This window comes from Cloeon dipterum, chromosome 4 (assembly GCF_949628265.1).
Source record: "Cloeon dipterum chromosome 4, ieCloDipt1.1, whole genome shotgun sequence".
NCBI lineage: Eukaryota > Metazoa > Arthropoda > Insecta > Ephemeroptera > Baetidae > Cloeon > Cloeon dipterum.
This window is the reverse complement of record NC_088789.1, coordinates 9,160,375-9,186,590: the sequence shown is the minus strand read 5'-3', so window position 1 is coordinate 9,186,590 and position 26,216 is coordinate 9,160,375. Positions and strand designations below refer to the sequence as shown.

The 26,216-nt window shown below is 38.9% G+C and overlaps 1 protein-coding gene across 2 annotated transcripts; it reads right to left on the bottom strand.

Annotated features, from left to right (window-relative positions):
- Positions 1–1,119: 1,119 nt before the first annotated feature.
- Positions 1,120–24,477, bottom strand: LOC135943483 (homeobox protein vnd-like). Of its 2 annotated transcripts, none has more exons than XM_065490026.1 (5): positions 24,221–24,477; positions 11,875–12,020; positions 9,604–9,747; positions 4,013–4,535; positions 1,120–2,882 (listed from the first exon to the last, which is right to left on the bottom strand). In XM_065490026.1, exons 1-5 carry the CDS (start codon positions 24,460–24,462, stop codon positions 2,561–2,563), a joined length of 1,377 nt encoding a protein of 458 aa, XP_065346098.1. In that variant the 5' UTR covers positions 24,463–24,477; the 3' UTR covers positions 1,120–2,560. The 2 variants fall into 2 exon arrangements, with proteins under 2 accessions (XP_065346098.1, XP_065346097.1); XM_065490025.1 differs by lacking the exon at positions 24,221–24,477 and adding an exon at positions 14,950–15,480.
- Positions 24,478–26,216: the final 1,739 nt, after the last annotated feature.

The following is a 26,216-nucleotide window of genomic DNA, read 5'->3' as shown; positions in this document are numbered from 1 at the left end:
CGGCGGGGCTTACGAGGGCAGCAGAGACGATAAAATCGAGTTAATCACAGTAATACAGTCGAGAATAATAAAAAGCGCAGCGTCGGCAGTCGCTTTATTAGTCGGTGCGTGACTGGCGCTGGTTTTTGCGGCCGCACACTATGCTCTCTGCTGGCCCACGCGTGCGCCCGCTTCGGGGGTGCGCTTGCTTTCGCTCACCCCCGTTCGCTGCTGCGTCTCCGACGACCGACGACGACCGGCAGGTCCTGGGAATCGCGGTTCCGAGTCATGCAACACTTAATTGTCAACCCCAGTGGGGTTGTTCGGCGAAGTCTCCGCATCGTGTATGTGTGCACAGCGGCGCGGGCTAATATCGCGGCCGTAAATCAGAGCACCATCAAATAATCATTACATGCTGGGGGAGCAGAACAGCTTTTCCGATTGCTAATCGACGACCGGACGCGAGGAATTAAATTAAAAACTTGGCTCGCTGCCCACGACTAAACTATTGTCTCTTTGTTTTGGTTGGTAAAATACAACATAAATTTCAGGTTGGTTGTATTTCAATGAAAGAAAACAAGAAAAAAAATATAGAAAATAGTAAATCACTGCACGTACTAACTTTAAAGATGGGCAGCTAAGAGGTTGAAATTTTGTTGAGAAAATCATCTCTATAGTCAGACTGCACTCTTTTTACTCTCATGGCCTCACCAGCATTAATTTTTAAAACGAAATCCTACCTGTAGAAAAGTATAATAAATAATGGTCTTTAAATCGATCATCTACCATCTTTGCTATATTTATAAGCACGATTCAGAGATCAATATACAGACGATACCATATGTGAAACCCCGTCACTCGCCCTCATGTAACAAAATCCATCCTTTATTTGAAGAGCTGTTATATTTTTCAATGAGCTAAAATCTGCTTCTTCTATATTACAAAAGATTCTAAAAGCTTAGAATACATCAAAGGAGGAAGTTCAGGAGAAGATCAATTAAAAAACTTTAAAAAGAAAACTGTAGTGCTCCCAATATATACTCAGCTCAAATATTCCGATGTTTGCAAAAATCTCTGTAATTTGTTAAATACTCTCTTACAGTATAAATGATATATATGTGAAATAAGACGACATTCAAATTTCAATAGATATTTTTTATTGTTTTTCCTTACTTATTATTTCAGTGGCGCCCGTACACATTTTGATGAAACACATCCCCATCACAGTAAAGGAAATGAATCAATATTATCCTTTTTACACTCTCAGAGTTGCGTATTTTAACACTACATTCACAATTATTAAGGAATCCTTATTTTGTGTGCGCATATTAATTTGTTATTTTTCCTATACACGTTATCCGATTCTTGCACTTTAACTCTCGGTATATACTTACTGATGACCAAAATTCGTTATTTGTAGATGAAATTGCCTAAATATTATAAATATTTTATTCAAGTTTCTTGTTATAAGGAATCCTTTGAAATGAAATTCTTAAAAAATTGCCGTTGATGAAATTCTAAAATGAACACTTGTATTTCTTTCCTCATTCAAAGTGGCCAGCCGATGACAATATTCAGATTTTCTAGAGATGCTTTAGTTAATTTCATCGAGACGCGGCTTATTATCAACAGTTGTTTATTAATATAGACAAAAAAATCATAGATTGGATTAGCAATCAAAGTAATTAAGTTAAATCCACAGTAAATAATTTAACACATTTAAATAGAAGTCGCGAGTTTCTCCACAGATTTGAAGATTTCAATGTCGACTGGCCACTTTTCATCAACAGAGCCAGTCACTCTCATTTTTCACTTTAAGCAACTGAAATTAAGATTCATTTGGTACATTGCGAATTTTCAAGTTTCTTCCAAATTTAGCGATACAAGATTTGAGATCTGGTTATAAGTAATAAACTCCTGCTAAACAAAATTGCCTTCATGCAAAGTGGGTTAATGGTGCCCGAGAGAAATGGACAAACTTTCCCCTCGCAGAAGCGATTGCTCAATTTCCACCGCCGATTATGGGATAATCGGCGGAATGGCAGAAGTTGAGCAGTTATAGCGGCGGGTCAGTAATTTATTATAACTTAACGAGAGCAATAATTTAGGTCCGTGACCGGATATAAAAACGACCAAATGCTTTTTGCCCGCAAAGCGAGGAAAGTTTTACCATCTGAGATTGCCTGCATGGGCAGCAAAACAGTATTTAACAAAAAAATACCGGCACCCAGCGGCATGATAGTCTCGGTACACCCCTTGTAGTAAACGAAACATAAGCTTGTTTATATTTAACCTGTAAATAAGCGCTTAAATTTCGAAGGCTGCATTTATGAAAATTTTCCATGGTGAAAAATGATTATTATTTTGTTTTAGTTTTTTGTCTGATTTTTCACATGTGACACCCACTTTACGCATTTGACAGCACTCTTGTACTAGCAAGGATAATAGGGGGCAGGAACTGACTCTCGGTATAGGACGACTAGGTGGGGGAAAATTGGCCCTTTCAGCTCTACAAAATTCAACGGCAGGATGAATTCGGCAGAAAGGACCGGTTCTTTTCAGGGCAGGGTTTTCGTGTGTGCTACCACCATCGTGCCTGTTGCATTTGTTGCATAAATGTGTGAGTGTAGGTGGGCGGCACCACACCCATGCTAGAACCTACGCAGTTGCTGTTGGCCAGGGAGGCCGCAAGGGTGACCGGGGGCAACTGCAGGGCACTGATGTCCATGTTGACGTTCATCAGACCTGGCAGGCACATCTCAGCTTGGCTCTTGCCACCGCCGCTGCACGGCTTTCCGTCCCTGACCAGCACAGGCACGGCTACCCTACGAGGGGAGGGTAATGTGCTTGTGGCAGACGCTTCCTGCATTCCCTTCTCCAGCTGCGCTCGCTTTGTCTTATATCTGCAAACAAAGTTGCAGATTCGAACGTTAGATGAGCGTGAAAATGGTTTTTGATTCTATTCGTCAGAATAAAAAGATTGCAAACTTATAACTTTTAAACCTATTGGAATTTTTATATCGGGATGAATTGTAATGAGCTAAAATTCCCCATTTTTTTTGTTTGTGCATAGTGCACTATCTGAAAACTCTTATCAGAGCTCTGCGAGGCTTGGTATTTGGACAAAAATTTCAATGGGTTCATTCGTTCATAATTTTGGTATTTGATTTTTTTGTTATTGTCATTTTAATGACAATATTTTAACTTATTAAAATTCACAAGAAAAAATACTTCTTGCTTAAAATGAGGCAATGATAATTCCACCTTATTAAAAACTCATGCAACAAAAGTTGATAGTTAAATTGCATAATTCAGGTAAATCTTATTTGACTTCACTGATAATGAAAAGGGTCAAAGCTTAAAAATACTAAGGGATGCACATTACATTTTGGAGAAATTCGGCTGTTTTTCAAGAAGCAATCACTGCTTTTTAGTCTGCCTGCAGGATATGTTTGAAATTCATTTCGGTAAATGGAAACCATGTAATTTTTGAAAAGATCTTGACGAGATGTATTGAAACTATCCAAGACACTTGGTGAAGCCACGTCGTACTTTAGAGAATTACTATATAGCAAAGTCTGTGTTTTGATTGCTTCTTTTGGTCCTATGTGATTACTTCAAAGTAACAGACACAAAGGACCACTTCGACACCAATATTGATAGAGCTATAGCACAGTTTAATTGTAATGTTTGTTTTATAAAAATATTTTTTAATTGAACTATTATACTATTATGATGAGCGCCATTTAAGACGCGCAGGCAAATCAAAGTTTACGCAATCATCCAACTGCCTTACTCATGACATCACACAGCCCGATAACAAAAATAATCACGGTTTATGGCCTCGAGTTCTGTTACGCGAACTCTGGTATTTGCGTACCCGTCCAAGCCAAATTTTTGTTTTAAGTATAGATAATGAATTATGATGATTTTTTTATACTTCGTTCCGAAACGGATGTTTAAAATTATTAATCCCGCGATCCACAGATTAGAATGTAAGTAAAGGGAAAAATCCTTTTTAAATTTTCCTTACCTGTGATTCTGGAACCAGATCTTGACTTGGGTAGGTGTGAGTCTGATGATGCTGGCCAGGTGCTCCCTTTCGGGCGCGGACAGGTACCGTTGTTGGCGGAATCGCCTTTCAAGCTCGTAGGTCTGTGCTTTGGAAAAGAGAACACGTCGCTTCCGCTTCTTCTGCGGTGGCTGCTGCTGGTCCGAGCTATTGTTCCTCGATGTCTCCTCCTCCGAGTCCATGTCCTCCTCGATGCAGTCGCCCTCACCGTCATCGTCGGTGCGGCTGAGGTCGTGCGGCGTTGACGTTCCCATCACGCCGCCGTTGAGCCGCGACGCGTCCACGGTCGGCCTCGGACTCCGCGGCGAGTTAGTGGGGGACGAACTGGGAGGCATGGCCCCCGACGAGGGGGACGCGGCGGGATCAAAGGGTCCACCGGGGTAGCCGTCGAACGGGGCGCCGCCGCTTCTGCTGCCGACTGGAGAGGTTGTGTCCGGACTCGGTTGCTTCGGGGAGGCGGGAACCAGCCCTGGCCTGCAAAGACCTTCGAACAAAAACCACAAAAATGATCAGCTTTGAAGTAAAAAAAAAAAAAAACGAAGAGGCTAATATTAAATTAATGATAAGTTCACAATGAACAACTGGGGGAGGGGCGGAACAGTGGTTGTCTAGCACTAGAACGTGCGAGATAATTGTTGCTCTTCAATTGTTTTTTTTGGCAGCCCATATCCTATATATATATATATATATATATGTACTTTAAATAAACTCACAGAAAAGAGTAACTAAGTTGGAGAATGATAAATAAATATGCTAACTTTTAAATCAAAACTATTTTCTCCCTCTTCTTAGGTAGGGTAATTTAGAGAGAGTAAAAATGCAATTTGATTCGCTAATTTCTTGACTCTATAAAGTTTTGTAAGTTTTTTTAAGCACCAGTTAATTAAAAAGTCCGGAAAATAATTATTTTTTCATTTTTTCCAAAAGGAAACATTTTCATAAAGCATGTTATGCTGAAGTCGTTGAGAGATGCTTCAAAGAAGAGTGTATATGCATGACTGTATAGAGAGTGCATTTTAGTTTCAAAGTAATCTTTATTATGGTTCTGCAGGGCTATTTTGCCCCATACATTGCCATATCCAGACAAAATAATATCAGTTTGAACATAATTGCATTTTACGTGTACGATGCACTATATATTTCAGTTGTTAATTTAGGACAATGCTTAATTTTTCAAGAGCGTGTTGAAGAGGAATTTTGAAAAAAAAACCAAAGATATTACTCCTGAGTGAGTAATTTGCAAATTACCCAATCCTTTTCACAATCTTCACCGTGTGAACAAAAAGTAACATTCATTGACGCAATGAGAAATTAAAAAAACATTTACAAAAAATTGTGTGTTAACCTCTGGGAGAATAAATATATACTTGTGAAGAGAAGAGAGCATGTATATTGAGTTTTTTCACCACACTGCACATTTGAAAGAGCAAAATGTGTCGGCGGCCGCCGCCGCGTGCTCGCACGTGCACAGCGGCAGCGATAAGCCGCCGAAAATCAAAGGGTGATAACATGCAAATAAAACAATCTGCGACGCGCGGGTCGGCACGCCGCTGCACCCTCCACGCAGAGAGGTCATGAATATCATTCGCTGGTAATTGAAAATATTGTAAGTGATACACATTCGCGAGCAGAGAGAGCATATTACACACATTTGTATACCATCGCCGCATGCTCCTGTTAGCGAGGGTGGGAAATGAGCAATAACCAGCGAAACGGGAGTGCGAGGGTGCATAATCAATTGAGTCCGCACGTTCTGTTCCAAACGAGGCTTCTTAAAAATGTGTGTCGCCTTCGCACATTATTTGTGCCGAGATTTTGTAGAGTTTTTGCTGATTTTAAAATATAGTTAAGCTCAGTCATTTTTTGGTTTATTATTTTTTTGTGGGTGTTGCCACAAAAACGAAATCTTCTCGTGCATAAAGCAATTATAGAAGGCAGTGGGCAAGTTTACATTTAAGCAGAAATCGGTTTGCCAAAAAATAATTAATTACATGAATCTGTGCATTTTGATTGCAGTGTTACAGAATTTTTGATATTTGCTTTTTTTGCTCTTTTTATTCCTGTCCGAGGACCGGAGGACCGGGAAGGGCGCGCACTGCACTAGCACGAATGCTGAAACCCGGGTCCCAAATAACACCGCGAACGGATAACATGGGCGCACCAGGCCGCACAGGGACCCAGCCCACTCAAGGGCCACTTGCCTCCGCACCGAGGACTGCATTGACACGCTAGACATTCGTCCCGTGAAGTCAAATCACGCATGCTGGAAAGGTGCAAACCAGCAAGTAGCGAGTCGGCGCCGGTGCGCCTCCCAGCCCGTTGAGCAATTTGAGCATTTCGAGTCACTAAACTAACCACTTTTTGCCATCTCTGACATTGGGTAGCCAGTATTAGATCTCCGAACTGCTCAAATACCTCCCATTGCTTTGACACTCCTGAGAATGCCTTAACAATGCAAGCCAACGGGTTTTACAGAAAATGCATATTCTATTATATTTATTAACTTTTATCGTGAATATATATCCTGTAAATTGGCAGTAAAAATTAGTGGGCCATTTTTTGCGTTTGACTTGCATATTTTACTGACAAAAAGTATAGTACATTATTAAATTGCTTGCAGTTTGCTGGAATGGCGTTGACTAAGCGAAATTTCAATATTTCAAAAGAGCCAAAATCATGTTACTCATCAATGACGAATGAAATGGAGAAGTCATTGCTGCAGGCAATCGCACACGTCGCGATATAAGGCAAATTTTGCGCTATTGTTTTGCATCGGCGCTTGCCTTAGACTTTGCCTCTTTCCGCGCAGCTATCACGTTGTTTTCGAGTGATGCTTAATTCAAAATCTAATCTACTAAGAACCTCCGCCGCGCACAGAATATTTATACACACGCAGAGGCGCAAATATAGGAAAGCACACGGCCTGTTTGACACAGCTTTTCCATCTGCGCTCTATAGATGATGATTTATACGCGTTCGATTTGAACAACCAATTAAGGCGCTATCTCACAGTCTGCCGCTCAGATTTCTCTAATCTTGAGTGCGCCGATTCACGGCCGAATTTTAATTAGTGTCTCATTAACGTATGCTATTGACTTTCCAAGTAGAGTGCTTTTGAGTGCAAAACGGATCTTATCTGCGGAAATCTCCTCGATTTATATTTATTTTAACCGAAGAAATTAAATTGACTTTTTTCATTCCTTTTCACTCCTCTATTCAATTGCGTTCAATTTTTTTGTTTAAAATGCAATGTACAGAAAAGAAAAAGTAAAATAGAAAAGAAATCACGATTTTATTAACATTTTTTAATGCTTGAAAATGTGAGGAAAACTGCTAAAAATAATTAGTAATTATATTAAATAATAGGAAGAGTGACATCTCGATTAGTTATATATAGAGCTAGTAGGCTTTCAAACGAATTTTATTATTAATTTATCGGACACCATCGGTTTACGAATTAATTACAAGTCTTTTTCTTATATAACAGGGTCGATGCTTGTGATAAAATGTTAAAGGTTTTTTGACACAGTCAAGTAAATGATACGTCATGCTATAAGCGAAGAATGAAAATAGATACATTTACAATTTACATTGATTAAAACAATAGAAGGTGAAAACATTTATGAGAACAGATGAGGAAATGATAGCCACGAAAGGAATATCTAGTTTAACATATATATAGCCTCTATCTTTAGAATTTGTATTAGTCCAGTCAAATTTAGACTTATCAGGGATTTAAAAAAATTTGGGGTCAATGGATTGTCGGTTGATAGTCGTATTTGCAATCCTTTATTAATCTAACATTATTAATCTAACATTATTATTAACATAGATTAAAAATTTGATGGGTGTCTCTGTGGATAAACCATAAACCGCACTATGTTTGCAAGTTAAAATAAAAATGTGAAAAGATATTGCCAAAAAATCCACCATGCTTGTTGGCCAATCTCTACGAAACGATCTGACAAGGCGTTGAAGAAAGCCTGCATCTAATTATAAGAGTTGATAAGTTATCTATCTTCTCGAGCGGCAAAGTGTAATTAAATTAGAACACGCTTGTAATTGGTGTAAGAAGTAGAAGAGGCTCTTGTGTTCGGCGAAGAGCAAAGCGTCGCTTTTCTCTCTGTCGCGCCGGTTGAAAAGTTTTCGCGACATGCTCGGCTTGCTCTCGTGCAACTTCCGCGAACAAGAGGGTTGATGTGTGTCGCCGCCCCTCGGCTCGACAACCAGCCCTTCGCCCCTCCTTTCATCTTAACAGGGGCGGAAACCAGCTTGCTTTTGTCTCATGCCAAACTGAGCAGAAATGTATTGTGTGTGTGACATCCCCCTCTCTTCAGTTAATAATATCAGAAAAAGCCGCGCTTCAAGGCATCATGTACTTGCTCTAAAACCTAGCTATATGGCATAGCAGCCATAAATTGTGCATGTTTTATACCGTCACTCATTGTGCTTCAAATGTATGAAAGTTTACCGACTGAGTGGAAGCTTTATTATTTGCCCCATCAAGAATCAGCTTTTGCTTTATGAAAAACTAGCACTAAAGGAAGGAATTTTGTCACCAAACATTGACTTTCTCTGGCGATTTTAATTCAAAGGAAAAGGGTTGAAAAGGATTACGAGGCTCGGCTTTTCATCTGCATCTGGACCAAACCTTGTTGAGAAAATCTCAAATAAATAGTTATTTAAAAAAGTTATAAACTCAATATATTTGCTTACTTGAAAACAAAAAAATGCATTCATTTGAATAAAAAAATTTAAATGAAAACGCCCCCCACTGCATCCATAAAAGTTAACGCTCTCTCGTTTGGCATACAAAGCGCGGCCGATGATTGATGAAAATTATAAAACAAATTATGCATGTAATTTGAATGCAGGCGGCCACATTTGCTAAAGGGCCGCACAATGACACGCAGCATCAGCATCGTATACACTGCAGCAGTGATAATAATACACACAAGGGCGTGATTGCAGCTGCATTCGGCAAATGCTGATTGGCGGGGTAGGCTGAATTCACGGTTTGACCCCTCGTGCCCCTGGGCCCGCGGCAACATCTGCTCTTCAGCATCCAACATGGCCCCATCACGCGAGCAAATAGCTCTCAAACGTGCGGCTAAGCTGACTTAATGTCGAATAAAATGAAAATAAATCCGGTCGCTCTCTCCACCATGATACGCACTCAAAAGATTTGTACCAGTTTTATTTGTTTGTTCCTATGCATGTCCGCGCGAAGGGTGACGTTCGGAGCAGAGCTCTCAAATGGAAAATTCGTTCCTCTCTTCGAAGACAAATAGAGCAAGCGAGAACTTGGAGTGGCAGAAACGCACAGGGGGTGCAGAAAGTGCAGATTAAAAAAAGCAACCGTCGCAATCTTTGTAAATATAAATATGCTCTTCATGAGATGAGAGATAAAGTCTTTAAAATCAAATCTCGAGTACTTATTTGTAACAGTTAATGGCATTATGAGAAACGGTAAATGCGCACAATGATTCTTCTGATATAAATGACTTATTTGATAACTTATAGCAGAAGAAGTAAAAAATAATTTGACTTACCAGGTGGGTGGTGGTGGGAATCTGTGGCCATTGTGTGAGGGTGCGGCCAGCGGCCAGGGCCGTGGAAAGACTCGCTTCCGAGGAGGCCGTACAAGTGAGGTCCGTAATTGGGCAAACCATGGAAATCGGGAGCAGTGAGAGAGCCTGCAAAACACATGGGAATTTATTTCCACTTTTCCATAGGAAAATTCGCCGTGTCATGAAATTCGATTTGTTCAGCATTAGGTTTGAAAAATCGTGCACTAAATGTGACAACTTGATTCCCAGGAATCAGGACTCGAGTGAAATTTTGGTTTTAGGAGGGTCATTAATGTGCCTACAAAGTGGTTTTTATCGCACGAAATTGCTTCCCGATAAAAAGCTTCAGCGGCGAGATAACTTTTGACATTAAAAATTCGATTCAAAATGCGCAGCAGCGAGTCAGAATATAAAAACGCTGCTTTGTCCATGGGCGGGGAATGGGACGGCACGAGAGCGAGCGAACGAAAGATAAAAATCAAACGACATTTTTCCAAATTGGGCAAGTAATAACAGTAAAAAGAAAATCGGAGGCAATTTCTTAGAGTGATCGTTGGAAAATTTCATCACGACTTACTTCCTCTCGATCTTGCTGGAAAAGTTGAAATGAAAGCTCGTCGCGCATTTTCCGCGAGGATAAAAGCAGAGACAGTGCTGGAGTGAGCAACACATTAGCTTTAAAAGGCTATCCGTCACGCACGGAATTTCCATTCCGCCGCTGATTGCATGCCGCTATCTTTCCAAATGGCACAAAAGTGTAATTTTCAGTCGGCCGGCCTCGCCACTCTAACCCTTATTTTAATTATACCTATCTTTGCGTGTATACGTGTGCGTATGGCGTGAGTGTGTTGCGGCACAGCATGGCGGCAGGCTTGTTTCACAAGAACACCCAACAACTGCCATATAAAACTCCCTCTCACTCACTCAGATAACAATTATTCTATATTATATATACACACATAAACGCGTGGCATATACAAAAAAAGTTCAATTGACACAGCAATTAGAGGATATTTTAATGTCTGGTTTATGCGTGTGTGGCGCAGCTATGCGCTGGAGACTTGTTGAAAGGGTTGCTTTTGTCCAAATGAAATGTCCCGACACGAATATAATACGTTTTATCGATTGTGCTCTTTAAAATGCGCGCGAGCAACAACCTCTGCCACTCTCACGTTTAAAGTGCGTTTGCTCGCCCAAAATTAAAAGTTTCCTGATAAAAACGTCGCATGTGCGCTTGAAATAATTTATACATATATAGGGCAATATGTAAAAAACTTTTGTATAATGCCGGCGAACATGAAATGATGCATTTCCTGTGATAAAAGTGTCTGCTGTCCGAGATGCGTTCCCCAGATTTTTGTGAAACAATTATCACGACAATTATGCAGGTGAACAATTTCGTGTTGCGGAATCACTTAAAAGCTATATAATTTCAAAAAGACAATAAATAGATCAAAAAGCTAAAAGCTTAAAAGCAAACTGAACAACACACATAACTGTCTGATTTGAAAACATTTAGCAATGCAAAAAGTATATATGTATTTGAGAAGAACTGCGGTGATGTAAATTTAAAAAATTTGTCTGATTCAATGGTCTTTTATAAAATTTGGCCTAATATGCTCCACTTTACAAATTTTTGAACAATTCTTCTCAGAAACCATGTGAATGTTGAGAAAATGGAATAATGCGCTCCAATGAACGGTATTTTTTATTGATTTTTGTTTAATTAAAATCAAAAGAGATATATCTAAATAACACTAAAAGAAAATAATTTTCCCTGAGTAATTCCCTTATTAATTTGCATAACTCAATGAAAGAGATGATTCAGTCTCCATTTGGAGTCATTCTAGAAAGCTACAGGAACAATTTTGAAAGAAACTAACTGCTGCTGTCGACCACCATCGCACGTCCAGGTAAAGCGTCGGAAATGTTGACAAGCGCGCGTCACCGGCCAAATATTTACTTGGGACCGCTACGAGCAAACGCAATTAGATCGGGGGTTAATGGTGGGCAAAAAGCCCCTAGAGCACGCCCGCACGTCAACCCTGCGCAAATAGATCTCTGCGCCTCTTTTCTTACCGCAGAGAGCGTAAAAAATATGCAACAACCGCGCCTTCACACAAAAATATATCTCGATTTCAAAAGCATTCCCGCGACGAGCAATCGATCTGTTTTGACAGCGGTTGATTTTTATTATTAAATCCGCTGTTTACTCTGTTGTTGTAATAAAATTATTTGTCGAGTGTCACTCACCTTGCGGAGGTAGGGTTGAAACGTGGTCGGGCAGGTCACCTGGCTTGGGTGTGCCTGTCGCAGGGTCGTGCAACTCAAGAATGTCACTGATGTGGAATGCAGTAGGTCGGCCGGAGATAATTTTTCCTGACCCATCCAGGAATCGACTGTAAACAGAGAAGCAAGTGCAGAGTTTTAATGAGGGCTCAATAAATTTAGCCCCATTGTTATACACTTAAGAGGCTATATATCTCTTGAAAGAATAAAGGGAAAAAGTGTTTTATTTTAGCAAAAAGAGGTGACGATTACGTTAAGCAGCTCTCACGCTTGATCCACGCTCCCGCAGGGAGAGAGCGCAGGGTGCTGGCAATATGGGTGGCCAGGCGCTTTTATTTTCTGCAGTATTAGACACTGCTGCGGCTACATTATAGTTTTGTGTGTGGCGGGGCGCCGATATCATGCTCTCTGCTGTGATACGCGCACCCCGTAATGAAGAGTGATGATGAAGTTAACAACGCGAGCGCGCCTCCTGACAGCGAGGGCGGAAGATTAAATTGCTGTTCGCCACCATCCATTGAGCTGATTGCCGGAAGTTTGCATTTCCCAATATTTTTAATGATATTATACTTCCTCTTATGCGTTACTATATATACGCAAAACAAGCTGAAATATCGGCCTTTGAAACCAACCTGAATAGAGAGTAGCTTGATTTTTTAAGAAATATAAGGATCGATGTTTTATAAGCGAAATCTGAACAAATAATCCAAGTACTATTGAAGTGGAATATTTCAATATGTGTTTTCTAATGAGGTGTAGCTTTTGCAACTACCCCCCAAGAAAGTATTTCCAAGGGGTTATATATTTTTTCTCCTATTTGTTTAAGAAATTATACTTCCAATATAGGATTTAATATATATATGTATATATAAAATCGTTTAAAATGTGTTTTTCAGCAGGAATTTGTGTTATTTATCTCACGATGCTCAAACTAATCCTCAACTTTATCCTCCGCATTTGTGTCTCAACGAAAACCAAAGCGCTTTCAAAGAATTTTTACAAGAAAGTTCTTCAAGAAATATTGATCTAATATCTCTTTTAAACAATCATGTACAAACTGAATTTATTTTGTCTATGGATATGACAATGGGGCACAATAGCCCTGCAGAACAATAATAAAGATTACTTTGAAACTAGAAGATTTAGCAGAACAATTGCAAAAAAACTATTTTTCTTTCCCGCTAAGAGAAATAAATAACAATGAATTGTTTTTTCAAAAACGTGTCGTACACAAAGAATTCACTTGACGTGAAGTATCCCCGATATTGTACGTCTGTTATACAGGCGCTAAGAATATTGCCATATTCAAGAGTCACGTTCAAGAATTTATCAATACTTCGTGAACTGCCCATGTGCGTTGGAATAGAGGGTGGACATTAAGAGAGCTCAAGTGTGGTAAATAACCTGTGAGTTCGCTTGTTGCAGGTCGCTCTTTGTTGTGTATTTCAGAAATGCGCCGAAAAAACATTATTTGATACCCGTACGTGATGAAAGATAAGAGCAGGGGGATTTAGATCTTCTTTTGTATAACGCTCTCTGAACCTCTTCACTTTTTATGTGACCGAGACTCCTTGACCATTCTTTACGGCGGCATCGATCAAAAAAGCAAGTTCACCTTTTAATGCATGAGCTTGAGGTCTAAAAGATAATTTGTCCAATTTAAGATAAATTTTCTCATCGGAAAAAGTGTTTCAAAATACTACAATATTTTGAACGATTTATTTTGTAAAACGCAATTATGCGTGCCACACTACACGCCTATACAATCGTCCATAGTATATAATAGAAGATACTATTACATACATGCAATTTGTGAAAATAAATTTTTCCTTTTCAGGTATTTTAGTGATTCATTAAATGTAGAAGTTGATTAAAAATGACCCTATAGAACGTGTTAAATATATCCAAACGGGTGGCCATTATATACATGCAGTGTGTGCTTCACAAAAGAGTAGAGGAAATGTTAGGATCATATTAATTGCTTTTAACGCTCCAAGACGTGCATGGCCGCATATTTGTTTTGCGTCGCCCTCATCAATCATAGCCCTCAGTTTTGACGTAACGAGCTGCCTGTCTTGGAAATTGCTTTCATATGAGATACTCACAAACAGCGCACTCTTTGCTGCTGGCTGATGCTCTTTTAATTCAGTTTGTGCTCTTCAGCCGTTAATCAAATATTAAAATGTGTGGTGTTGGACACATTTGCGCAAGCACAATTATCATTTCACGGTTTTTAACGAGTGCTGCTCAAATGCTTCAGTAAACTGCGAGAGCGTGCTAGAAATTCAAGTGGCAATAAACTAATCGATTGTTACTTGAAACTCAAGAAGTTAATCCAATATTGTACACTTGAGAGATGAGATTAAAAGCGAGAAAAGATAAAGCGGGCATTAGAAAAATCGCTATTTGTTGAGTGTCAAGAGGCTTATTGCTGCGGCTAAAGGTTTGTTTGATAATACGTAATCTGCATTGTCTGTTTAAGTTTCACACTAGACGATACTGATCTTAAAATATTTTATGCAAAATGCTAAAAAAGCTTTAAGTTTTAATCTATAGCATTAATTGTTAATACTTTAAAAATGGAAAAGTACCATGGTATAAGTGCTTCTCGAGCCAACGATCCTTAATTCTTTTATGGTAAAGTCGTGGAGCGACCTTCTATATTATACCTAACAATGAGTTGTAGCTAAATTTTCCTTTCCTGAGCAAAAGGCACTATTTACGAGTTAGCAATTGAGACTAAGTACGGTAATTTTGTATCGTTTAACTATTCTATATATGATGTTTTTAAATGATTGTATTAACGAATTATCGCATGATTAAACAATTATATCCAATAATAATTCATTAGCAGTTTTCTCCCCTATATAAGATAGCTCTATGGGCAGTTCGCATGCAAAGGTGTTTTTATCAGGTCCAACCGCGCTTGGATATTGTTGAACATAAAAATTACCGTCAAAGAACAAAAGTCTTAAAACAATTATTATTAACCAACTCGCCCATGAAGTAAAAAAGTGTTAAATCTATAATAAAACTGACCCTGTCTTGGAGGCAGTTTTTGCCCTCTTGCTGGGCGACGGAATGACTTGTGGCGGCGGTCGAATAAAGCCCGGCATTAGGTGGTACCAATGAGGAGACATCAGCTGCGGATATTGGGCCACCATGGCGAACGCGAGACGGAAATCGGGCGGCTGCCTCATTAACATGTTGCTGTAGTATTCGGAGAGCCTGGCCTCTTCGGTTAGGGGCTGGGGTGGCCCGACGGAGGCCTTGAGGTCGACAGGTCGCTGGTTGTCGCTCACGTCCGATTTGACGTCCACCTCGATGGAGCAGTTCGAGTCCTCCGAGTCTTGTCTCCTGTGGCGGCTCTCGGAGCCGGCCGGGGAACTGGGGTTGGGCGAGGGTGCGTCGTTGTCACTTGCTTCACTCATGGCACTCACGACGATGGTCATGGAACGAGTGAGTGTGTGCTCCTTGAAATCTCCGCGAGCTGGCTGATCGAGTGCCTCCCCTCAACCTTCACGAGTGCTCTTCTTACACGGGGGTTGCTGCCTGCCCTTCACACGAGTGGCCAACTTGAGGAGGGAGGGGGCACGAGTGGCCCCACTCCCTCACACGCGGGGGCCGCGCCGGAGGCGGGACTCTCGACTCCAATGGAGCCACGCGGGGAGTGGCGTGAGGCGCTCGATTGATTTTTTGCGCCTCTCTCATCACGACCGCGCTCGTTGTTGTATTCTCTTGATGTGTATTACACGTTTTTTCCCTATATATATATAGCCGCTGGCTGCTGGAGGTGAACAGAAAAAAGCCGCCTTTTGGCCTATCCCCACGGTCTTATCCATATATGCTATTGATAAAATAAACAGAGGCTTAACGCAAGTTTATTTGCAAGCAAGAGATTGGGTCGGTCGCTTTTGTCAATCAATTTTCAAGTCTTTCATTTCTATCTCGATATTCTTGGCAACTCATTTTGAATGTCATATATACTAATATCGTTAACTTATCGTCAATAAAGCCTAGCAAATTAAATAAAAATATGAAGAAAAAAAAACACAAAAACCTTGGAATTTAATTAGAACCTGAGGAGACACCATACAAAAACTTAAAGTTTTATTTTACTATATCGCATTAAATCTCCACTTTTTAGGCGAAAAACGTGCTTTTGGAAGTGATTCGTTCTTCAAGTGCGCATCTTGATTTCCAAATGCTAAAATTATATTAATAACATTATTCGCTTTTGAAGAAAGTTTGGACGACACTCAAGGTGCGTTTGCATGATTTAGAAAATTTGACTATACCCTGAGTTGATATTCTTTTTCCTCTACAAGCTTTAAGTGATCGGATTATTATATATCTTAATATTCAATAAGAAATTGACAACATTTTTGTAAATGCCATATTTTATTTTTTTCACTAATTTTCTGGAAATTTCTCTAATTTCTTGCGGAAAGTGAAAATTCAAAAAGTGCATGGAGACCAACAGAGGAGACTAAAAATAGCGAGTATTTTCAGGGCCAGGTTTTCTGATGAGACTTGAAATTATCCGAATTTAAAATAATAAACCATAATGATTGATCTCCTCTTGCACAATTTTTTAATTTTCGTTTCCTAATCGTGCAAGAAAATGGAAAGTTGTCTGCCAAGTAAGAAATATTATCAATTTGTTTTCATAAAACCCAGTCAAAAAATTCGGTTCGATCGGAACAAAAATTTCAGAGTCGATTTGATAATGGACTAAAACAGTCCATTTTGCAGGGACCATCCGGTCCATCGTAGGACCAAATAATAGTCCCACGTAGGACCAAACAATTCGCCGGACCATTCAGTCCTTTTGCTTTAAAAGCATTCTTATTTTCGGCCCAGTTAGTTTATAACATTCCACAAATTAATATTAGCCTGACTTTGATGAATATTTATTCAGTTCGTGCTTTAACCATTTTTTATTAATATATTAACAACGATAAAAATGTTATAAAACAATTTATCAGTTTGCGATTTATTCAATTTTTCCGACGAAACAAATTGACTCACTTATCCCAAAAGTGCTTACCATCGATGCAATAATCTTTCATCGCTCTTTGATTGCAATATTCAAAACGTCGTATGAAGCTGATGCAATGAATTAACCCCTTTCTTGCTCGTAAAAGAGAAAACGAATACACGCACACACAATAAGGGTGCAGAAGTGTATAGCGCACACCCTGCCTTTTGCCAAATTGTGACAACGTTTTTCCTCTGCCGCTCGTTCGTGTATAAAATATGATTTCCCGCCACGCTTTTTATGAAGCAATTTAGGAGGCGCTGCAAAGGGGAGCTTTGCCCAGCAACTATATATAATATAATGTTCTATTTCATACAAGCAACCGTTTCGTGCAAGCGAGTAAAACTGCATGCAACTGCAACTTTTTGCCTTTTGTGGCCGCGATGAATGAAAAAGCCAGCACATTTGTAATGCAACTCGCCACCTTTTCCGTTCCCATCAGAGGCAGAGCGCGCGCACCATGTTTCACGTTGGATTAAAGCTGATAATAATTCTTGAGTGTTGCTTTGTCATCTCGCTCTTATATGTAAAGTACCTCTAAGTTCAAAGCAAACAAGCTTCTAATGCGGTCTCCAGGTTTAATCCTCCTCACTTAATACTGGGAATCGTAAAATTACCCGTAAAAACTGAAAATTTGAATTTTGTGTCCCGCTCCTTGCATTAGTGAGGACGTGTAGTGAAATGGTACATCACTATACAGTACATATGCTATCAATCGAGATTATTTAATTCTCTTCAATGGATCTCTCAAAAAATCCTTTGCGTTTTTGTTCGTGATTATTTGACGATTAATTATTATGAGAAACTATTGGAGGAATTCTTAAAATTCAAGAGTGCTATACATTAAAGGTTCCTATACTTTTTGCTTGGGATTTTACTATCACAATTAAATATATACGCGGTTTTTTCAATGTCTCTCTCTTTTCAATTGAAACCATATTAGTTATTATATGATTTATTCTTTTTACTATTACTCTTCCGTATGTTTCATAACTGCCACGGATTGCAATAGTTCTTTTGAAATAATGTTTCTTTAATGCTTTTGGCTCAAAACAATAAATCAATAAGTTGAACCCAAAAAGGTGTTTTGAAAAGAATAACTATATACTTACAAATAACATACATACTCTACTGAGTTTCCTTTGAAAAGTGTTTGTTAAATAGTTATTCTTTTCAAAATACCTTTTTAGGTTTATTGAAACTTATTGGTTCATTGTTCTGAGCCATCAGCATATAGAAACATTATTTCAAAAGAACAATTGCAATCCGTGACAGTTATGAAACTCTCGACTTTCAAACCGGTGGCTGGCGTAGCTGGCACAGCATTTTATAATTCTCAAAAGGTCGGAGCGGGTGGCTTCTGACCGCACTAGACCCAAAATTAGCCGGCTGGCGCGGTGCACTGAGACCTCTTTAACGTAAAATTTGATACGAAAGTTGAAATTTCCGGCGTGGGATATCTTAAGGCCCATTGTAGCCTGCTTGAACAATGAACAAATAAGCTTTGAACAATTATATACTCGTGGCAATACTTAGGACTGCTTCAGGGGCACTTCCCCGCAGTCCTACTGAAATTTGTTGGTTGGATAACTTCTGAAGTTAGCACCAGAAAAATATTGCAATTTTCTTTGCTGCTTTTTTGGGAGGGGGTTGGGTAAATTTTATGTGGTTCAATTTTTTGGGGGAAGATTTTGTTCGCCCCCCCCCCCCTTTTTAAATATGCGTTTTAGGCCGCAAACTCAGTGGGTTGCGTGATTCACGTTTGATGTGCCACCGCTTGCCACTTTATTGATACAAGGATGCAACAACGCAACATTCCCACCCTCGAAATAAACTTTTTGCCGAGCATGCACGCGGCATTAATACAACTCACATATATCAAAAAAGATCAGAAGGATATATAGAGGCAGCAGTAGAAAGGCGCGCGTGTAACAGGAAATACTTCTGACTTTTATCGTGCGGCTGGCGAGGCACTTGCGCGCGGCCAATTCTCTCATGACCCCGCCGAACCACGGATATCAATACGCGTATCAGATTTTGATTCATACCCCTGCTCAGGTTATTGTATGATAGCGGTGCAATAGCCATTCCATTGAAGGTATACCATAACTGTTGATTTCGCATGAATGGCTTATATAGCAGGGCAGCATGGAAAATTTACATTGTAAAAATTGATTGATTGGATACTACGAAATTTTATCACCATACAGTAGTATCTAACTTTTATCAAAAATAAATCTTACAAATCTTCTTAACGACATTTTTTGTTACCAGAATTATTAAAGTTAGTGTGGCACATGGCAATGGCAATAAAATTTCGTCCTGGTCCCGACAAAATTGCGTAACTTTCAACAACCAAACGCGAATTTCCTTGTTGCAAGAAAAGGTCAACACAATGAAAAAGGTCGACATTGAAAATTTGGGTGTTTGTTGAACGTTGCGCAATTTTGCCGGGACCAGGACGATTTATTGTTTCATATATTATTATCATGTTATATTGTATGTAATTTTTTGCCTTTGTTCATATTATTTTAGTTGGTACATTTTTTTAGTAATATTTTTAATCATAAATATCATCAAAGATTATTTTCAAAAATATTCGTGATGGACTCTATACAATGATTATATAGGAACCAGATTACAAATTATGTAATTAAAATAAAAAGCATTTTAACAACGACAAAAAGTTCAGATCTCATTCCGCAATCATTCAAAATTATGTTTGTAGTTTTTATTCCTATTTAGAAACTATTTAAATGTTTAAAATGCTGTCTTGTGAATTTTACATAACAATATTTTTGTGTATGAGTTCATTTCAATAAATTAGGACACATTTTCTTTCAACAGTTAGTTGGTCCAATACCTCCAGGAAATGACAATTGAGTTTTAGAGCAATTAAAACATCATAACCTTAACATTCAAAGACAGGATTATTTATAAAATGACGAGCAGCAAAAAATACAGTGAAAATATATTAGTACACGTTTGCGGGGGACCGCGTGTGAATGCGCCGGGTGTTGGTTACGTGATGCACACTCTGACACGCTTTTCAAAATCACGTGAAACGTGCCGAGCAATTTTAAAAGGTCTACCTACAACACACACTCTCGTTCTGCGAAAGGGATGAAAAAGCGAACTCATGAACTTTCCGGCTAACAGTCGAGTACTCTGCCCATCAAGCACACGTTATCATCCAAATAAATCTTTACTGCTTTAATCTATTTGCCATATTCTCGTCCATCCCAATGTGAGCAGAACGAAAGCTTAAAATAATTCTCAACTTCTCACTTAATGTACAAAAATCAATAAAGTGAAGATTTATTTGCTAAGTTAGAATTGTCCTTGCCATTATTTTATTTCCAACAAACACTGTGAATGGCTGTAAGCAGTACTATAATTGTGGTGGTTTCACCAAAAAATAAAATAATAAATAAAATCACAATGAATAATGTTGGTGCTTTTGCTGAGTAAAAAAAATAATATACCTGGCAACTTTAACAAACATGGAATTAAATTGGGTCCGAGTTCCCATTTTTCCAAATAAATTGTATGTGATCATGTGATGTCAAATGTTGTGATGTATTTAATGTATTATATTATATATAGGCTGTGGTGTGTGTGTGTGTGTGTGTGTGTGTGTGTGTGTGTGTGTGTGTGTTTAAAGTAAGTGGTAAATTTTGCTACCATTTTATTCACGAGTTTCAGCGAGTTGTTCGCTAACACTACATATATATGCCTTATTTCTCTTATGTGATTATTATTGACTTTAAACGTTTGTAAAATATTTTGACTTATTTGGAGAAATAAAAACGAATTGAAATGAATTGAAACTCACATTTAATTTTTGTCTATACAGAGAACAGTTGATATCAAGCTTGCTTTAAATTTTGTCTTTTGCTTCTAAAATTTTCAAAAGCAGTCTGTTTGCCTTCAGCCAATATTGATCAAACTTGATTCACGCTGATTTTTAATATTGTTATCTCAGCATGGCTGATAGAGAGCAGAAATCGACGAGGTAACGCGACGATTTCACTCTTCGATGCCGCAGCGCTCTTATCAGTTTTCAGAGCAGCGCACGCTCAGCGATCATTTGAAGGAAGGCGACACACGTAAAAGCGTATATTATATATACATACATATATAAATGCCGAATCTCACATGCTATACACAAACGTTCGAAAAATAATCAGGCAGTTGCATTATTCAGCGGTGTGTTATATTATACACGTGTGCATTAAGCGAGTGTTTATCTTCTTTTGCAGACGCCTTTATAATTATACAGAAAAGCGCGCAATAACTTATCTATCAAAAACGCTACTCCCAGTAATTCAGTCACATTTTAAATTTCCTAGAAAGTTTTGTATATTGCTATTGTGATTTTCCTGTTAAGCTGACTGGTTCAAGAATAGCATTTTAATTATATTAAAATGTTTCAATAAAAGTGTGTCGGTGCACCTAATACAATTTCTTCGCAAACAAACAAATCCTTATTTTTAAGAGGCAAATGATTTATATCAGACCCCCAGATTAAATATTTACAGAAGGCATTGATTCTCTTAATGCTTCCCTTCCCAAGTTGGTTTTTGTGCACGCGTGTTGTCCTTTCATGCGCGTCTTCCAGTAGCAGGTAGACATCATTAGTCAAAGGAGTTAACAAGGCGCGTTTAGAGGCGGTGTTTCGTCGTAATGCGAGTTTGATGGCGGCTAAGTGAGCGGAATAAAAGGCTCATTACGCGCGACGCGGCTGACGTGGCAGATTGCATTGAGCACGGCCGTGAGAATCGCTAATTCTCCTCCAAACAGTCCACGTAATGTGTGTAGTGATGGACGCATCAAGTGCTGCGCGACGGACCTCCCCGACGCGAGCAACAACAAATGCGCTGAGCATCGTCGTGGACATTTCACTGATATCACATGGCTGCATTGATACAAACAAAATTTCTCGTGCGTCTTTGTCCTAATTCTTATGCCATATGTGAGCAATTGATTTGCGATTGCATTTTTTGTTTCTATGGTGTCAAAAATGATAAAAATGTAATTGAAATAATTGAAAGTAAACAATCTGCATTTCTTCACTTCCTGTGCCTACAGAGTTTAATATATTTACTCTTCAAGCAAAAATCCGCATTTTTATATGGATACTAGCATGTGTGATCGATCGATCATAAATATCGCTCTTCATTGTATGCAACGTGCTCTACACGAGCGTGGTGCGGAGCAACATAAATATTTGAATTCTTCTTGAAACCTGCGACTCTTTCATAATATCGCAACAGAAAAGATCCGCCAATGGACACAAAATTAATCCAAAGAATATTTTGCACAGAAAATGGAAAATAGAATTTGGCACTAAGTAACGGATAACAACTCGAAAAAGTGAACTGACTAATTTTCCCATTATGCTACCAAAGTGTGTAAATTTGTAGTGATTAATTTTTGTATTCATGGAGATGATTTGGGGTAAAATTTCACACCATTCAGCAAAAAAATAAATAACAGATAAAATTCAATACAAAAAGTAGCTGCGGGCACTATTCTGATATATATTTAAAAAATGTTTGAATTTGTAATAGGTGATTGGTTCCACCGAGTGAAAACCGCAGCATACAAATCTTTGGAATGATCTTGTTGCTCTTTTAAAATAAATAACTCTTAACAAGGATTCGTGAAATTCATATGCACTTTTCCCTTGCCAGCAGCGAACGAATTGCCCTAGTACCAAATATATTGAATTTTAATTAGCACAAGACTTTATATCCTGACAAAAAATCAAGCAATTTTTTATACTGATATGTATCAATTAAAATATTTTACAACCTAATAAATTCGCTACATACATGAACTTTAAATAGGTCTTTCATTTCTAAAATATCAAACTGATGACCGCATTGCTCTAAGAATTTTAATAGGAAAATGTTGTTGTTTTATTTTGGAAATAAATGTTTATCTAATTTCGCACCGCAGTGTCGGCCAAAACGCCCAAATGATGAGAACCAAGTGCCAGAAAAAGCTATCAGGCGGACGTGCTGTCAATAACTGCGGTTGTGTAGAAAAGTGTCTGCGTGGCTTTGGTGGTCGCTATAGCGGCTGGAGTTGGCTATTAAATAAAGTATGAGAGTGCTAAGAGTGTAATGATGCGCCCGCTGCATGAAAAGCGGGCCACACACCTGCGTCCTATGCCAGCCACCAAGAGTTTGTTTGTTTGCATCTCACACCTTACTGAGTGAATCGTTTACAGATGATTTGCCACGCACTAAAAGAGCACAAAATGCATCAGCGTGTTTTGATCACCAGCAGCACTTATGCTTTGTTATCCTACTCGCATGCAGCCTGGCTAAAACGCGAATTTAATTCTTCGGCCAGGTACGGCCGTCACTCAAGCTTTCAATGAAAATAGAACGCCCGCAGCATCCTGAGACTTGCTGCTGCTTCCTTTCTAATCGATTAGTAAATAGTCCATCAAAATAGCCTATTTGAATGCCGGACGCGGTTTCATCAAGTTTGCCTGTCATTCTTGCGCCCATTGTTGTCTCTATTTTTCAATAAAAGTTGTTGAATGCATTTGAGTGTGGCGCAGATTTCAACTTGGAGCGGGGCGGAAGAGTATTTTTCGGGCATATGGCCAATGATCAGAAAGCATAATGTTACCTTTACTAATTTAAATTTTGTGAATGATTAGGTGATCAAAATATTTGAAAAAATGTGTTGTTATTGAGCTGCGCATAAATAATTCCGGTTTCTTACGAGCTTGATTGATTGCATTGCAATTGTGAAAGCGGCAATAGTACAAAATTTAAATTTCTTTAATCAAGCCACAAGTTCTATCAATTATCAGCCAATTCGAAAATTTTACAAAGAAAAACGATCAGAATTTAATGACTAGGCTACTCGAGCGCAGACATTTAATGACAAATATTTTGGTTAAAAAATGTATCTAATTCTCCATTGGAATCTACATTTTAATACAAACAATTTTCTTTTTTAACAAGCAAAACGTTAAGTTTTTTTCTATTTTAAGCATGTGAAATAGCTGACCCTACACGTAATGTAAGAAATTGCAACATGAAAAACTTTTCACAAAAATATTCCCGACCCAGATATTTATTTTTAATATATTCAATTCCGTTAAATAAAAAATCACCCCTTAAATTTTAAATGTGAAAATGAAGAGATTCCATTAAAGCTTATTGCCATTAAAAACTCTTGTGAGATCGAGTTGCATTTATTCTAAAAGACGAGTCAAGAAAAAGACCATTGCAAGGCACTGACCTGTAGTCATCCTCGATTCCGCTGAAGTCGTTCTGGGCCATGGACCAGGAGTGGTTGTCCATGTGTTCTGCAAAGTGCTCCTCGTACATGGGGCCAAAGTTGTTGTTGCCGAAGAACTGCTTGTGGCCCCTGGAGTGCGAGGGGGTGGCTTGGTGTTGATGATGCTCCAGTGTGCCGGGCGAGACAGACAGCCGATGATTGAAGGCTGTGGCACAAGCCGCCGCTGAGGTCCACCTGGCCATATTGGGCCTGATAACGCGGCGTGATAAGCTCGTAGCCCGACAAGGCAGGAGCTGCAACGCTCACCGCGCTGATAAAACCAAATCATCGCAGGCCGGCGGACAAAATCTCGGCCGCCAACGATTGATTATGGCTCACAGGTTTGTGTGCATTGCCGTGGAATATTGGGAAAGCGATATAGAGCGAACCAAATTGACGTGCCCTTCTTCAATGGCAGTTAGCAAAAATATCTCAATGCTGTCGTCAATGGCTCCTTTTGGTTTGCGGTTTATTTATTTGAACAAATTTGAATACCAATGTCGAACTAGCTAAACGGAAGAGATGGGCGCTCGCCTGGTGCGCCCCTCAAACATATAACATGGGCGTTGTTGACACCCCTCTGGCCAGGCGCTCCCAGCCGCAATGATAGCGCCCTGTTGAATTTTGGACCCTGTCCGGCACTGCTTGAGAAATCTTCTAGGTGGACAGATTATATTTCATTTAAAATAAATCAAGCAAATTTTGACATTTTTTCACGTTTTAAAAATAAATAGTGTCTAACTAAGAGCACTAATTAGAGGTCTCAACCAGCCGCACTACGCCGCGCCAGTTGGCTCTTATTGGGTCACGTATGTAGTCAGCCACCAGCCGCCGTGAATTTGGCCAAGCTAGTGATGTCAGCCACGCCAGTCAAAAAGTCGCAAAAATCAAACCGTGCTGGAGAAAAAATTGGTCTCTGGCGCTTTGGGCGTTGTAATTTATACTTCACTTTTAAAATTTTGTCAGCTACAGCAAAAGTGCGCCACCGGCCCAAAATTCGGCTGCAGCCAGCCATCGCATAAAATTACGCGGCTGAGACCTCTAGCACAAATAAAAGAGCATCTCCAATATAGTTTTGGTGTCCTTGATGTTGCTAAGAATATCTATCATCAGATCAATAACAAATTATCCAATTCTTCATTTTTTGGGAGTCATGAATGAAATAGTGCAACAATTATAATTATGATTATTTCTATGTTGATTCAGTTCGAGCTACAATTTAGTGTTCCTCTCATTCTATCCTGCGAAGCTTTCTTCTGCTTGAGCTCTCCCATATATGAGATAGTAAATGCAAGTTTCGAAATGAAAAGTCTTTGAAATAACTATCCTTTTTTTAACAATATACCAGCAGACACCACAGTTTAAATTTTAATATTGAAACTGATACAAATATCATACACAATTCAATTCAGAAAATACCAGCGAATGCTCAAATAAATTATACAATATGAATAAAAAATAGTATCTCAATTTTTAAGGTGATGTATCCAAATATTTATCCTATTTAAATGTGAATTTTTACATGTTTGCAAATTATGCTCAGAAAGCACAGGAGATATAATTACAACGGTGTATATAATACATACAAAATTAAAGTTCAATTTAAATTCCACGCAGTTCAAGAGGTTTTCTATTATTTATATTAATTGTGTATAGCATTTTTCGCATTTTTAGATGCAGTTTAGTGAAAAACTCGGGTTTAGATTAATAATTAAAATCTGTTAACAGTTATTTCTTTATATTCTTTAAATAAAAGAGAGGATGCGAACGGAATGACGAACATCAACGTTGTATCGTCCCCAATTCAAGCACAAAATTATTTCCGGATACTAGGGTAACATCAAGTTGCAAGAGGTTTTGACATTCCTTTCTCTCCAATGCTGGCTCAAAGACTGTGTTTGGCTTTGCTGCCACCAAGCAAGTGGCGTTGTTGATCGTGGCGCAGCGCGAGCTTTGG

Coding starts and splice junctions, on each gene's coding strand:
- LOC135943483 (XM_065490025.1), bottom strand. CDS start 15,362: ATGACCATCGTCGTGAGTGCCATGAGTGAAGCAAGTGACAACGACGCA. Junction 12,021..14,949: donor AAAACTGCCTCCAAGACAGG/GTCAGTTTTATT, acceptor CTCTGTTTACAG/TCGATTCCTGGATGGGTCAG. Junction 9,748..11,874: donor TTCAACCCTACCTCCGCAAG/GTGAGTGACACT, acceptor TGTGTTTTGCAG/GCTCTCTCACTGCTCCCGAT.